Here is a 16,312-nt window from a genome sequence, read left to right on the forward strand (position 1 = left end):
GCCGTTGCCAGCAGCCTCCCTGTAAAATAATAAACTAAAAAAAAAGTTTTTTTCTAAAGAAGCCCTGTAGAGCTCCCCTAGCTGTGACCGGCTCCTCTGGGCACATTTTCTAAACTGAGTCTGGTAGGAGGGGCATAGAGGGAGGAGCCAGCCCACATTATTAAACTCTTAAAGTGCCAGTGGCTCCTGATGGACCCGTCTATACCCCATGGTACTAATATGGACCCCAGCATCCTCTAGGATGTAAGAGAAAATCAATTTTCAGATGTAGGAGAAATACACTGTAACAGCAGAGGCAATAATAGAGAATAAAATATACTCAGCCTTCCTGGGAGGTTAAAAGCTGCAGTGTTGAGACTTGCACCAGTTGAAAAACACAGCTTGCAGGGTTCAGAAGAAAGCATGAAGGTCACTGTCTTCTTCCTACCCGCAAGCGGCTTTATCACAGGGTGTAAAACCGGGCATGCCCTGGAGGTTGCCTGTGAGTGGCATGCTCCCTGTAATGGAGCCGCCATTGAGGACTGCGCTGGCCTCCCCGCTCCCGTGAGACTGGAGTGCTATGAGGGGTTCCCCTGGCAGTAGCGCTCACACCTACCCCCCCCCCTCCCCCCCTCCACTGGAGACAGCTCCCTGCACAAACTATATAAACATATAAATTTACAAAAGAAAGATAAACTATCTCCTGGGAAAACAGGCATCATGGGTTTTCATGGGGGAGGATCTTACTTTTAAAGGTACAGTTACTTTAGGTGCCAGCCCCAAGCTACAATCCCATGGTCCAGTGTCCCACCAGCCTTGCTGACAGAGAACATGGAACTCGGCGTAAGGAAAAGCCGCAGCATCGGAACCCTTCTTACGCATTCAGTGGTACCCAGATGTACATGTGTCGCACATCACGTGGACCTGACAGTCCAGCAATGTCCTTCTGTCTCCCCCAGTTGTTTTATTTATGCAAATAACATGAATATTTTCACCGAACAAAGACGCTCTGCGCAGCCGAGGCGCCCGGGAACTGGCGCGCTGATAGGGGCGACTGAGGCCACATCTGTATGACCACGTCATTCTAACCCACCTCTGTACCACATACACTGCAGGCTGAGCAATCAGTACTGGTAAAATCTGCCGGCTCGAGCCCATATGGTTGTCATGCATTAAGTCGACACGTACAAAAGGTCCATCATTTATCATCCACATGGAGCACAATTAGGAACAGTAACCTGTGCCTGTTTTTTTTTTTCTTTTTTATTATGTTGACCGTTTCCATGTCGGCCATTTGTACCTGTCGACCTTTGACATGTCGACCATGTGAGGACGACCGAATTCTGGCCGGCCCAACGAGCCACACCCGATCTGCCAATGTTTAGCAAAAACACAAAACCCCCCACAAGGAACAGAACATTATTTTAATAGAAAGGTGGATTTTTTCACTGGAGCATTTACCTAACACCCTATCGTACACTGGCGGATACTCTGTACAAACCAATCTCCCAACTGCCGCCTCTGCGGCGCTGCGCTGTGACGCAAGTAGAAAAGAGCACGACGGACACCATTCACATTTACACAGGAGAGTCTGCAAATCTCTGCAACATTTAAAACATAAAAACATTAAATAAATCAAGAACCTCCTTGACAATGAAATCAACAAATCAGGATGTTTGAGAGGCCCGTGTCTGTGTTACAGGTTACCCGGACAGGTCGGGGGTTTGCTCCTCGCCAGTGAATGCCTCAAGGGGGATGTCGCCCCTCTCCTGTGGGAGGTAAAAGAGAGGGTGAGCTGCAAAACATAATGCACACAATGTAAATATTTATACTGAGCAACTTATTACAATGTTCAATTTTGTATTAAAATTAGCACATTTTTGTGCCAATTGTTCTTATACAGCAAACAAAAGTAAAGGCAATAACGGGCATCAAATGCCAACTGCAGCGCCGCGCACAGGACCAGGGCACCAGATCACGCTGTATGCTGAACGCTATGTAACCCAATGAGGAAGGTTATATGCCATACATTGCACCACTAACCTGGTTACCAGGACCTGACTTCAGCCACAGGAGGGTCAGGGCACGGCCGGGCAGGGGGTGCCAATCAGCACACCCACAACCTACCGTAGATTTAGAAGCCCAAGGTACGTGCTGGGTGTTTGAGTCTCTAGACTCTCTCCAAAATGAGAAGGACCTGGTTCTCCTAAGGGGTTAAGCTCCACCTTTGGGCCCCTTGACATCCTTTATCCCCAAAGCCATAAGAGAGAAGGGTCCAGGTCTAGGTAGGACCCAGTCTTTACTAGATTGGCCGGAGCTTCATTTAAGGGACCTGGGTCTTCAGCTCCCCCCAAAGGAGGATTCCGCCAAAGACTTAGGGAGCGGGTCAACGTAATAGTCTCCCCAAACACATCAATAAAACAAAAAGCTATTTTTTCCATCCAACCGGAGACTTATTTATATTACTTCCCAAGGGAACACAACCGGAGGCTTCTCCTATCCCTTTTCATTGTTCTTGAGAGATTGTATTACAGCTGATGGGAGATAATGAAGGCTGAGACGGCCCCGTCCTCACATTTGCTGTTCTGTTTGCGCGAAACACCCAGAGAATCGCGCCCTAACTCACCCGGCTGTGCCATGTGCCCACCATTATTCTGAAGGGTTCCTCCTCCACCTACACCCATGTATAGCCCATAAAGATATGTATTCCAAATGTGCTGCCAAGGGTGCAACCAACATCTCTCCTGAAAAACCAACATGAATTTAATTTGGACAACCTATGGCCGCTAAGTAAAAATACATTTATAGGAAAATGCTGCCAAGGGGTGACCTTTACTGGAAAAATAAACATCTACATATAATTCACCTGGATTAAAAACAAAACCCAGATACATGAATGGGAAGTGGCCAGCCATTAAGGACATAAAGAAATCAGTGCAGTCCTTATGTTATCATATAATAATTTATTGCTCTGAGCTGTTTTAATTGGCGCAGGTTCCTATCTCACACCCATATTGGGAGTATCTGCGCAATAGCGGTGGCTCAGAGAAAAAAGTTTTACCTTTAAGATATCAAATATTTTCTTTGCTTCTTCTACATCCCAGTTATTGTCTTCAAGACACCTGTGCAAATAAAACAGATAACATGACATATACTACACCGACCAACGTCAGGGGGATGTACAAATGAAGGGTATGTATAGTATTTGTGGACATTTATCGCACTACAAACAGCAACACACAAAGCAGCAATGATCCAAAATAATGATTAGGGTCAGTCTATGAATCCACTCATCAGTAAAACGGAACCGGTCCCCCAGATGCAGGATTACAGACGTAAATGATCAGTTTGGATGAGAGTTCCGGCCATTCGATGGTTGGGACACATAAAAGATCCCTTCCCGTGGCACTGCGGCCTGTTCGCTTGGTCAGTAGATGATACGGCTGCTCTCCCCATTAGCAATAGTGGATCACTGCCACCGTTATTGGGTCCTTGGCTGGCCCATATTGGCTGCAAGGTTGTCTTAATTATCTACCTGGTTATTGAATGGTTTAAACTCACTTGAGAGCCCAGATGGTTTTCATTCCTGTATACTCAGAGAAAGTGCTGATGGTATCATCGCTGGCCGCAGGAGGAGGCAGCGTTTCCAGGGGTGCGAGTAAGGGGTTTGAAGGTGGAAGTGAAGACGTTTCTTGCAAAGCAACACGTGAATTATTTATTACCATCTGATCGTTCAAGATCTCCGCACTGTAAACAGGAAGAGAATGACACATAATGACATTACAGCGATCACAGTGTTATCGGGTGTAGCCGACACTAAGCTGGGAGCAGATTACAGAATGTCGAAGTCGAAAATATTATACCCGCACCCAACACATGCAAACACCACACAGAGTGTCCTCCATGCGTGCACGTGTTCTGCCGTGCGTGCGCATAAATCGCATGCTGCGTACATTGGCTCGCGAAGCCCTGCGTATTAGCGCATGGTAGGAGTAATTACGGTAGCATACGCATTCGCATGGAAAAGCCACAAAGACGTATTCTATTTTTTAACCACATAGTGCATAATTTACACACAGTCTACACACACCACACCAGCGAGTTACATTTACTTAGGAAATAGAATAGAGATATCCAGCTTTACAGGATGTGAGGGGACAGAACTAGGTTAGGACATAGTGTTTGGTATCCAGATGTACAGTATTTCAAGGGCTACATTCCGATCACAGTTTTCAGATTATATCTCACTGTAATTACTGTACTCCTGATATTCGGCGGGAACCCAGTGGAGAACATCTGCAAGTACACCTAGACCAAGCATCGCCCACCTATTCAAACCAACCTATGACCCCTCATGTACTGTAAATGACCTGCCCCTTGACCTATGGAAGAAGAGCTTACAGTTTCCTTTGTATTGTGTTTTGGACCATTGTATAAAAGCAAGGCCTCATGGCCGGTCTCAGGATATTCTCTGAAGGTCATCTTGCGAAGACTGACTGAGGACCGGATCCGGGAGGCGCAGGCGAACAAACGTATGTACTATTGGTTGTAGCTCTTCTCTGTGATATTGTTGTATTTCTGTGTATATTTCTTTTAGTAAATATTTGTTGCTGTGTTAGACCACACCATAATATATACAACTGGTGTCACATTCCGTTCTTGTTTGGGTATAGAAGTGTATTCAGCAACATGTGTCGCTGTATAGTGCGCATAGCGTGTCGGCGTGCATACGCTATGTGCATTCACGTTGCAGGGGTATTATCTGCATTCAGTGGCCGCAGCGGCCCGAACCAGTGTTTTGTAAGGTATAGCATTTCCCTATAAGTTAAACGAACTTAACAAGAAACAGGAGTGGTTTTGGTGCCGGCAAGCAGTCACCACGTTGCCACCCGCTTTGCACCCCAGCTGCAGCAGGCGCCGTGGGATGCGTGGGCGCCCGCTGCAGCCAACACCATTGCGGGAGACAGTCAGCCGCTAGAGGTCCTGCTTGACCTCTAGCATGTCTCCCTGCTCTCCTCCAGACGCTAGAGGTCAAGTAGGATGCTGCATGAACCCCGTAGCAATGAGCAGGAAACCCCTGGCAACAAGCATGGAACCCAGAGCATGAAACCCCTGACAAGGAGTATGAAACCCTTGGCAACGAGCATGAGACCTCTGGCAACGAGCATGGAACCCAGAGTATGAAACCCCTGGTAACGAGTATGAAACCCCTGGCGACTAACATGGAACCCAGAGCATGAAACCCTTGGCAACGAGCATGAGACCCCTGGCAACTAATATGGAACCCAAAGCATGAAACCCTTGGCAATGAGCAGGAATTTTAAAGTAATTAGAAGCCTTACTGTGGGGCAGAATTTGTAAAGAACATTGTGTGCAGCGCATAAAATGGTGTCAGAGTCATAACTGGATCCGGCATAATAAGTAATGGGCATTATGGTGTGTGGCTGCGTGGCATAATATGAAATGGGCATTACAGTGTGTGGCATAACATGTAATGGGCATTAAGGTGCGTGGTAAAAGTTGTAATAGGCATTACAGTGTGTGGCATAACGTGTAAAGGGCGTTACGGTGTGTGGCATAATGTGTAATGGGCGTTACGGTGTGTGGCATAACGTGTAATGGGCGTTACGGTGTGTGGCATAATGTGGAATGGGCATTACGCTGTGGCATAATGTGGAATGGGCATTACGCTGTGTGGCATAATGTGTGTTTTTGGTTTGCCTGTGTTGTATTAGAGTCTCTACCTGGCGTAATGTGTATAAGGGGTACTACTGTGTGGTGTATTGTGAATTGGTACTATTTTGCGGCCACGCCTCTTCCCCATGAAGCAACGCCCCTATTTTTTTTAAACGCTCCTAAGTTTATTTGGAATGGGGGGGGGGGGGGGAGAGAGAGAGAATCCAAAGGAAACTTTCACCCCCATGCGCCACAAGGTCTAGAACCAGCCCTGCTCTGAAAGAGAGCGACACATATTTACATTACAGCGATTACAGTGCTGCTGTGGGTATCCAATGGTAGGTCGACGGTCAATTGGACGACCTTTATTGGTAGACATGCATTAAGTCAACATGGACAAAAGGTCAACATTGTAAAAAGGTCGACGTGAGTTTTTAAGAAAAAGGAGAGTTATGGAAGACTTACTTTTGCTAACTCTCTTTCTTTGACGTCCATAGGGTGACAATGGGATGTAGGTGGTTGGATAGGACCAGGCACCAAACAGTTGAAACTTTTACAGCTCCCAGGATGCTCCGGTCCTTCCCCCTATACCCCACCCACAGCCCAGGTTACTCAGTTTTGTTAACAAGCCCAACGCAGGAGCAGGATAGGAGAGAAGGAATACTGGTACACAGAAGAATCACACTCTCACGCAACAGAGAAGAGAACCGGTGACCAAGAAGAAAATGTGGACCCTATGGACTTCAAAGAGAGAGAGTTAACAAAAGTACGTCTACCATAACTCTCCTGTTCTTCTTCAGGGTCCATAGAGCTCCACAGGGGAGACAATGGGAATGTCCCAAAGCAGTTGTTCAAGGGAGGTGATGCTCCTGAGCTAAGAGAATCCCATCTCCAAATAAAGCATCCTGAGAGGCAAATGTATCAAAGGCATAAAACCTTAGAAAGGTGTGGACAGAAGACCTTGTGGCCGCCTTGCAGAGTTGTTTGGCAGACGCACCACGGCAGGCTGCCCATGAAGGACCAACAGAGCGAGTAGAATGAGCAGAGACAATAGGAATAATTCAGACCTGATCACAGCAGCAACATTTTTCTCTAATGGGCAAAACCATGTGCACTGCAGGGGGGCAGATGTAATGTGTGCAGAGAGAGTTAGATTTGGGTGGGGTGTGTTCAAACTGAAATCTAAATTGCAGTGTAAAATAAAGCAGCCAGTATTTACCCTGCACATAAACAATATAACCCGCCCAAAGCTAACTCTCTCTGCACATGTTATATCCACGCAAATCCGAAGGGCATGTATCACGTCCAAGGAAGCCTCCCCCACCGAGAGGTCCTGGGATTGGAGGACCGGTACCACTAATTGTTCGTTAAGGTGGAAACAGGGCACCGCCTTGGGAAGGTAGCCAGGTCGAGTTTGAACAACAGCCCTGTCCCGATGAAAGATTAGAAAGGGTAAGTGACAAGAGAGCGCCCCCAAATTGGACACCCTTCGGGCAGATGCAACAGCCAGAAGAAAAAGAGTCGTTGGCATTAGCCATTTGAGGTCCATTGATTCCAGGGGTTCAAACAGAGGCTCCTAAAGCACCTAGAGAACCACTAACAAATCCCACGGAGCCACTGAAGGGACAAAGTCTGAATGAATACGAAGGACACCCTGAAGAAAGGTGCCAACATCAGGCAGTGGAGCAATTCGGCACTGGAACCAGATTGACAGAGCAGAGAAGTGAACTTTCAGAGTGGCCAGGTGGAGTCCGAGATCCAATCAAGCTTGAAGAAAGGCTAGGATTTGGGAAGCTCTAAAAAACAGACGGTCATAGCATTTTGCAGCGCACCACTGGAAGTATGTATGTCACACACGGCAATAGATGCGGGATGAGGCCAGCTTCCGCGCTCTGACCATGGTTGGACCACAGAGCGAGAGAACTCTTTGGACCTTAGGAAGGATGACTCAAGAGCCAGCCCATCAAAGACAGATGGGCTATGTCCAGGTGTAGACAGGGACCCTGAGACAACAGGTCTGGTCATTGAGGAAGTGGAAAGGGAGCGTCTAAGGAGAGACACTGGAGATCGGAGAACCAATGGTGTCTGGGCCAGGCCGGAGCCTCCTTCATGCTTGAATTTGAGATGGATTCGATGAATGAGGGAGACTGGAGGGAAGAGGTACGCCAGTCGGAAGGTCCACTTCACTGCTAGGGCATCCACGTAGGCTGCTTCGGGATCTTTTGTCCTGTACCCATACACGGGAACTTTGTTTTTGTCTCGTGAGACCATAAAGTCCACATCTGGCAGGCCCCAATTGTCCACCAGAAGCTGTAAGACTTCTGGGTGTAGGGCCCACTCTCTGGTGTGTACATTGGGACGGCTGAGGAAGTCTGTGTGCCCATTCCCTTTAGAATGTAAGCTTTCACGAGCAGGGTCCTCTTCCCTCATGTGCTTTTATGTCTCTTACTTAACCTATCTTCTTTTCAATACTCCCTTTGATGGCACCAAAACCCTTGGTTTTCTGCCATCCTGATACTTATTTTAGTGTTGTCTGCTCTCACAGTAATGTTTATATACCCTGTACTTGTCCAATATTGTATTGAATTGTAAGTCACTGTTTTCTTGTTTTTGCTTATTTGTTTATGTACTCTGTAATTGGGCGCTGCAGATGCCTTGTGGTGCCACATGAATTAAGCATAATAATAATAAAAATAATAATAGCAATAATAATAATAATAATAGGTAAGCAACTTTCAGTGGGAGTCTAACGGTCCTGAAAGGAGTGTTGGCTGGTCACTGCCCCCATCAGTGTAGACTGGCATCCGTGATAAGGAGTACCTAATCCGGGGATCCAGACGTCTGGTGTCACCAGGCTAGGGACAGTCGAACCTCCAGAGAGAGGACCATCATCTGGGAGCTGATCAGATGCGGTTGTCCATTCCATCTGGAAAGGATCAAGTGTTGCAGTTGTCTGGTGTGGAATTGGGCATACTCCACCATGTCGAAGGTGGAGGCCATGAACCCCGAGACCCGCATGGCTGAGTGAATTGACACTCTGCAACTTTGAAGTAACTGCTGGTAGGAAAATTCTTTGTACCCGAGAATCCATAAGAGTTCCCAGATGTAACATCCTTTGAGAAGGCGTAAGGGATGACTTTTTCCAGTTGATTAGCCAGCCGTGTGTTTGGAAGAAGGCAATGGTCAGCAGAAGATGGCAGTGAAGGACCTCCGGAGACTGTGCGAGAATTAGCAGGTCATCCAGGTATGAGAGTATTCTGATCCCCTGACGACACGGCTTTGCCCCCATAACAGCCATGATATTGGTAAAGATCTAGGGAGCAGTAGAAAGTCCAAAGGGCAATGCCCAAAATTGGAAATGTTGCTGGAGGACAGCAAACCGTAGGAAAGGTTGATGAGAGGGTGGCATAGGTACATGAAGGTAAGCGTCCTGAATGTCCAGAGACACCATAAAGTCCCCAGGCTCCATTGCTAGGACAATAGAGCGGAGGGTTTCCATATGAATCCAGGGCACTTTGATAAACCTGTGTAGGGATTTGAGATTGAGGTTATTTCGATGAGACCCATTCGGTTTCTGAACCAAGAACAGGGGAGAATAAAAACCTGTCCCAACGTTGTGACTAAGGGACCGGGATAACTACCCCTGAGTGCAGCAGGGACTGAGTGGCCTTCGGGAAGGCCGAGGTTTTGCACGGGTCTGATGGGGGGGCTGTGTAAAAGAATTGCTGAGGGGGGCGTCTACGGAATGAGAGAGCGTACCCTTAAGAGACCCTACTTCTTGCTCCCGGGCGTCTGAGGTGGTCTGATGCCAAGACTGTGCTAACTGAAGAAGCCGGCCTCTCACCCTGAGGACCCCCAGACTGGGGGCTTATCTTCAGACGGGAGTTGGACGTCTCGCAGCCCAGGCCTGCTTGGCTCTGGGCTTGGAGGTCTTTGTGTAAGCTGACTGCTGAGGGAAGGACTGTCCTTTAGCCTTACCTTGGGGGCAAAATGACCGAAAAGAAGATGTCCGAGACCTCGGGGTAGATGATGAGGGTAGGAAAGCAGTTTTGGAGGCTGCCAGAGTAGCCACAATTTTGTCCAATTCTGCGCCAAACAGGATTTCCCCAGTGTAAGGCAGTAATTCCAGGGCCCACTTGGAATCCGTGTCAGCTTTCCATGAGCGTAGCCAGAGGATGCACCGAGCTACCACTGAGGTAGCCGACGCCTTGGAAGCCAGGAGACCAGTATCCACCTAAGTAGGAGGCTGCATCTCTGATATGGGTGATGTGTGACAGCTGTTCCCGGGTAACATCAGAGGGAAGGCTATCTTCGAGAGCCTCTACCCAGCTCTCAATGGCCTTGGCCATTGGTGGTCTAGTGGGGTCCCAGACGAACCGGGGTGCACATCAGCACCCCCAGTCTGTCTCCAAAGACCAGAGGTAGGACTGCATACAGACACGGGTTCCCGGCTTACCTGTCCCCCCCCATGCTCCGGCTGCAGTCCGTGGTCCACTAGGGAGCCATGCAAGCAGTGCCCAGCCAGAATTACCAGACCGCATACTGGTATTGTGGCGGGGAGTTGATGGAGGAGCAGCAGCGCTGGCGTCCTTAGTACCGCCTAGCGCTGCTGGCTCAATACAAGTAAAGATAAAAATAAGAATTTACTCACCGGTAATTCTATTTCTCGTAGTCCGTAGTGGATGCTGGGAACTCCGTAAGGACCATGGGGAATAGCGGGCTCCAAAGGAGGCTGGGCACTCTAGAAAGATTTATGACTACCTGGTGTGCACTGGCTCCTCCCACTATGACCCTCCTCCAAGCCTCAGTTAGGACACTGTGCCCGGACGAGCTGACATAATAAGGAAGGATTTAGAATCCCGGGTAAGACTCTTACCAGCCACACCAATCACACCGTACAACTCGTGATACTATATCCAGTTTGACAGTATGAAAACAACTGAGCCTCTCAACAGATGGCTCAACAATAACCCTTTAGTTAACAATAACTATTTACAAGTATTGCAGACAATCCGCACTTGGGATGGGCGCCCAGCATCCACTACGGACTACGAGAAATAGAATTACCGGTGAGTAAATTCTTATTTTCTCTGACGTCCTAGTGGATGCTGGGAACTCCGTAAGGACCATGGGGATTATACCAAAGCTCCCAAACGGACGGGAGAGTGCGGATGACTCTGCAGCACCGAATGAGAGAACTCCAGGTCCTCCTCAGCCAGGGTATCAAATTTGTAGAATTTTGCAAACGTGTTTGCCCCTGACCAAGTAGCTGCTCGGCAAAGTTGTAAAGCCGAGACCCCTCGGGCAGCCGCCCAAGATGAGCCCACCTTCCTTGTGGAATGGGCATTTACAGATTTTGGCTGTGGCAGGCCTGCCACAGAATGTGCAAGCTGAATTGTACTACAAATCCAGCGAGCAATAGACTGCTTAGAAGCAGGAGCACCCAGCTTGTTGGGTGCATACAGGATAAACAGCGAGTCAGATTTTCTGACTCCAGCCGTCCTGGAAACATATACTTTCAGGGCCCTGACAACGTCTAGCAACTTGGAGTCCTCCAATTCACTAGTAGCCGCCGGCACCACAATAGGCTGGTTCAGGTGAAACGCTGACACCACCTTAGGGAGAAATTGGGGACGAGTCCTCAATTCTGCCCTATCCATATGGAAAATCAGATAAGGGCTTTTACATGATAAAGCCGCCAATTCTGACACTCGCCTGGCTGAAGCCAAGGCCAATAACATGACCACTTTCCACGTGAGATATTTCAGATCCACGGTTTTTAGTGGCTCAAACCAATGTGATTTTAAGAAACTCAACATCACGTTGAGATCCCAAGGTGCCACAGGAGGCACAAACGGGGGCTGAATATGCAGCACTCCTTTCACAAATGTCTGAACTTCAGGAACTGAAGCTAGTTCTTTTTGAAAGAAAATCGACAGAGCCGAGATCTGTACTTTAATGGAGCCTAGTTTTAGGCCCATATTCACTCCTGCTTGCAGGAAATGCAGAAATCGACCTAGTTGAAATTCCTCTGTTGGGGCCTTTTTGGCCTCGCACCATGCAACATATTTCCACCATATGCGGTGATAATGCTTTGCCGTAACATCTTTCCTGGCCTTAATAAGCGTAGGAATGACTTCTTCCGGAATACCCTTTTCCTTTAGGATCCGGTGTTCAACCACCATGCCGTCAAACGCAGCCGCGGTAAGTCTTGGAACAGACAGGGCCCCTGCTGTAGCAGGTCCTGTCTGAGCGGTAGAGGCCACGGGTCCTCTGAGAGCATCTCTTGAAGTTCCGGGTACCACGCTCGTCTTGGCCAATCCGGAACCACAAGAATTGTGTTTACTCCTCGCTTTCTTATTATTCTCAATACCTTTGGTATGAGAGGCAGAGGAGGGAACACATAAACCGACTGGTACACCCACGGTGTCACTAGAGCCTCCACAGCTATCGCCTGAGGGTCCCTTGACCTGGCGCAATATCTTTTTAACTTTTTGTTGAGGCGGGACGCCATCATGTCCACCTGTGGTTTTTCCCAACGGTTTACCAGCATCTGGAAGACTTCTGGATGAAGTCCCCACTCTCCCGGGTGGAGGTCGTGTCTGCTGAGGAAGTCTGCTTCCCAGTTGTCCACTCCCGGAATGAACACTGCTGACAGTGCTAGTACATGATTCTCCGCCCATCGGAGAATTCTTGTGGCTTCTGCCATCGCCATCCTGCTTCTTGTGCCGCCCTGTCGATTTACATGGGCGACTGCCGTGATGTTGTCTGACTGGATCAGCACCGGCTGGTGTAGGAGCAGGGATTTTGCTTGACTTAGGGCATTGTAGATGGCCCTTAGTTCCAGAATATTTATGTGAAGGGAAGTTTCCTGACTCGACCATAGTCCTTGGAAGTTTCTTCCCTGTGTGACTGCCCCCCAGCCTCGAAGGCTGGCATCCGTGGTCACCAGGACCCAGTCCTGTATGCCGAACCTGCGGCCCTCTAGAAGATGGGCACTCTGCAGCTACCACAGTAGAGACACCCTGGTTCTTGGAGACAGGGTTATTAAGCGATGCATCTGAAGATGCGATCCGGACCACTGGTCCAACAGGTCCCACTGAAAGATTCTGGCATGGAACCTGCCGAAGGGAATTGCTTCGTAAGAAGCCACCATCTTTCCCAGGACCCGCGTGCAGCGATGCACTGATACCTGTTTTGGTTTCAGGAGGTCTCTGACTAGAGATGACAACTCCCTGGCTTTCTCCTCCGGGAGAAACACTTTCTTCTGGACTGTATCCAGAATCATACCCAGGAACAGTAGCCGTGTCGTCGGAACCAGCTGTGACTTTGGGATATTCAGAATCCAGCCGTGCTGGTGCAGCACCTCCTGAGATAGTGCTACTCCCACCAACAACTGTTCCTTGGACCTCGCTTTTATTAGGAGATCGTCCAAGTACGGGATAATTAAAACTCCCTTTTTTCGAAGGAGTATCATCATTTCCGCCATAACCTTGGTAAATACCCTCGGTGCCGTGGACAGTCCAAACGGCAGCGTCTGGAATTGGTAATGGCAATCCTGTACCACAAATCTGAGGTACTCCTGGTGAGGATGGTAAATGGGGACATGCAAGTAAGCATCCTTGATGTCCAGGGATACTATGTAATCCCCCTCGTCCAGGCTTGCAATAACCGCCCTGAGCGATTCCATCTTGAACTTGAATTTTTTTATGTATGTGTTCAAGGATTTCAAATTTAAAATGGGTCTCACGAACCGTCCGGTTTCGGTACCACAAATAGTGTGGAATAGTAACCCCGGCCTTGTTGAAGTAGGGGTACCTTGATTATCACCTGCTGGGAATACAGCTTGTGAATTGCCGCTAGCACCGCCTCCCTGTCTGAGGGAGCAATCGGCAAGGCAGATTTTAGGAACCGGTGGGGTGGAGACGCCTCGAATTCCAGTTTGTACCCCTGAGATACTATTTGAAGGATCCAGGGATCCACCTGTGAGCGAGCCCACTGATCGCTAAAATTCTTGAGGCGGCCCCCCACCGTACCTGGCTCCGCCTGTGGAGCCCCACCGTCATGCGGCGGACTTGGCAGAAGAAGCGGGGGAGGACTTTTGCTCCTGGGAACCTGCTGTTTGTTGCAGCCTTTTTCCCCTACCTCTGCCTCTGGATAGAAAAGACCCGCCTTTTCCACGCCTGTTTTTCTGGGTCCGAAAGGACTGAACCTGATAAAACGGCGCCTTCTTAGGCTGTGAGGGGATATGGGGTAAAAATGCTGACTTCCCAGACGTTGCTGTGGAAACTAGGTCCGAGAGACCATCCCCAAATAATTCCTCACCCTTATATGGCAACACTTCCATGTGCCTTTTAGAATCTGCATCTCCTGTCCACTGGCGAGTCCATAAGCCTCTCCTAGCAGAAATGGACAATGCACTTACTTTAGATGCCAGTCGGCAGATTTCCCTCTGTGCATCTCTCATATATAAGACTGAGTCTTTTATATGGTCTATGGTTAACAGGATCGTGTCTCTGTCTAATGTGTCAATATTTTCTGACAGTTTATCTGACCACGCAGCGGCAGCACTGCACATCCAAGCTGACGCAATAGCTGGCCTAAGTATAATGCCTGAGTGTGTATATACAGACTTCAGGATCGCCTCCTGCTTTCTATCAGTAGGTTCCTTGAGGGCGGCCGTATCCGGAGACGGTAGTGCCACCTTTTTAGACAAACGTGTGAGCGCTTTATCCACCCTAGGAGGTGTTTCCCAACGTGACCTATCCTCTGGCGGGAAAGGGAACGCCATTAGTACCTTCTTAGGAATTACCAATTTTTTATCAGGGAAAGCCCACGCTTCTTCACACACTTCATTTAATTCATCTGATGGGGGAAAAACTACGGGTAGTTTTTTCTCCCCAAACATAATACCCTTTTTAGTGGTACCTGTATTTATATCAGAAATGTGTAACACCTCTTTCATTGCCTCAATCATGCAGTGAATGGCCTTAGTGGGCATCAGGTTAGACTCATCGTCGTCGACACTGGTGTCAGTATCAGTGTCGACATCTGGGTCTGCGGTCTGAGGTAGCGGGCGTTTTAGAGCCCCATATGACCTGTGCGACGCCTGGACAGGCACGAGCTGAGAAGTCGGCTGTCCCACATTTGGCATGTCGTCAAATTTCTTATGTAAGGAGTCTATACGTGCACTCATTTCTTTCCATAAGCTCAACCACTCAGGTGTCTGCCCCGCAGGGGGTGACATCCCTTCTAAAGGCATCTGCTCCGTCTCCACATCATTATCCTCATCAAACATGTCGACACAGCCGTACCGACACACCGCACACACACAAGGAATGCTCCAACTGAGGACAGGACCCACAAAAGCCCTTTGGGGGGACAGAGTGAGAGTATGCCAGCACACACCAGAGCGCTATATAATGCAGGGACTAACTGAGTTATGTCCCCTATAGCTGCCTTTTCTATATAATTTATACTGCGCCTAAATTTAGTGCCCCCCCTCTCTGTTTTTACCCTTTTCTGTAGTGTAGACTGCAGGAGAGAGCCAGGGAGCTTCCTTCCAGCGGATCTGTGAAGGAGAAATGGCGCCAGTGTGCTGTGGGAGATAGCTCCGCCCCTTTTCCGCGGACTATTCTCCCGCTTTTTTCTATATTCTGGCAGGGGTATTTTCCACATATATAGCCTCTGGGGCTATATATTGTGGTATTTTTGCCAGCCAAGGTGTTATTATTGCTTCTCAGGGCGCCCCCCCCCAGCGCCCTGCACCCTCAGTGACCAGAGTGTGAAGTCTGTGTGAGGAGCAATGGCGCACAGCTGCAGTGCTGTGCGCTACCTTGGTGAAGACTGATGTCTTCTGCCGCCGATTTTCCGGACCTCTTCTTGCTTCTGGCTCTGTAAGGGGGACGGCGGCGCGGCTCCGGGACCGAACACCAAGGACTGGGCCTGCGGTCGATCCCTCTGGAGCTAATGGTGTCCAGTAGCCTAAGAAGCCCAATCCGGCTGCAAGCAGGCGAGTTCGCTTCTTCTCCCCTTAGTCCCTCGCTGCAGTGAGCCTGTTGCCAGCTGGTCTCACTGAAAATAAAAAACCTAAATCTATACTTTCTTTCTAAGGGCTCAGGAGAGCCCCTAGTGTGCATCCAACCTCGGCCGGGCACAAAATCTAACTGAGGCTTGGAGGAGGGTCATAGTGGGAGGAGCCAGTGCACACCAGGTAGTCATAAATCTTTCTAGAGTGCCCAGCCTCCTTCGGAGCCCGCTATTCCCCATGGTCCTTACGGAGTTCCCAGCATCCACTAGGACGTCAGAGAAATAAAGTAAATCATAAAACTAAAAGCTTGGGCTGCTTAATAGCAGCCCCACTGATGAAGGTGAACCGGCTCCTGCAGTCACCAAAATGAAACTGAATAGCCTGGGCTGTGGACGGGGTATAGGGGGGGATGAACCGGAGCATTGTGGGAGCTGTAAAAGCTTTAACTGTTTGGTGCCTGGTCCTATCCAACCACATACACCTTATTGTCTCCCCTGTGGAGCCTGATGGACCCTGAAGAAATGCTTACATTTTCAACTTTTTTATACTTTACCATCCACGTGGACTACGACTGGGAATAGTAACCTGTGCTGAGCGCAGCGAGGGTACGTGGATCACTGCCACCGT

The 16,312-nt window shown here is 48.9% G+C and overlaps 1 protein-coding gene across 4 annotated transcripts in view; it reads right to left on the reverse strand.

Annotated features, from left to right (window-relative positions):
- Positions 1–1,549: 1,549 nt before the first annotated feature.
- LOC134910667 (nuclear RNA export factor 1-like) overlaps positions 1,550–16,312 on the reverse strand; it is a 219,251-nt gene continuing 204,488 nt past the window's right edge. For all 4 annotated transcript variants that reach the window (XM_063918971.1, XM_063918967.1, XM_063918969.1 and 1 more), the window contains 3 exons: positions 3,541–3,726; positions 3,041–3,101; positions 1,550–1,748 (listed from right to left, as the gene is read on the reverse strand). In XM_063918971.1, the coding sequence (XP_063775041.1) occupies positions 1,683–1,748; positions 3,041–3,101; positions 3,541–3,726 (313 nt within the window). In that variant the 3' untranslated portion in view covers positions 1,550–1,682. The remainder of the gene's footprint in view (positions 1,749–3,040; positions 3,102–3,540; positions 3,727–16,312) is intronic.

Source organism: Pseudophryne corroboree, chromosome 4 (assembly GCF_028390025.1).
Source record: "Pseudophryne corroboree isolate aPseCor3 chromosome 4, aPseCor3.hap2, whole genome shotgun sequence".
NCBI lineage: Eukaryota > Metazoa > Chordata > Amphibia > Anura > Myobatrachidae > Pseudophryne > Pseudophryne corroboree.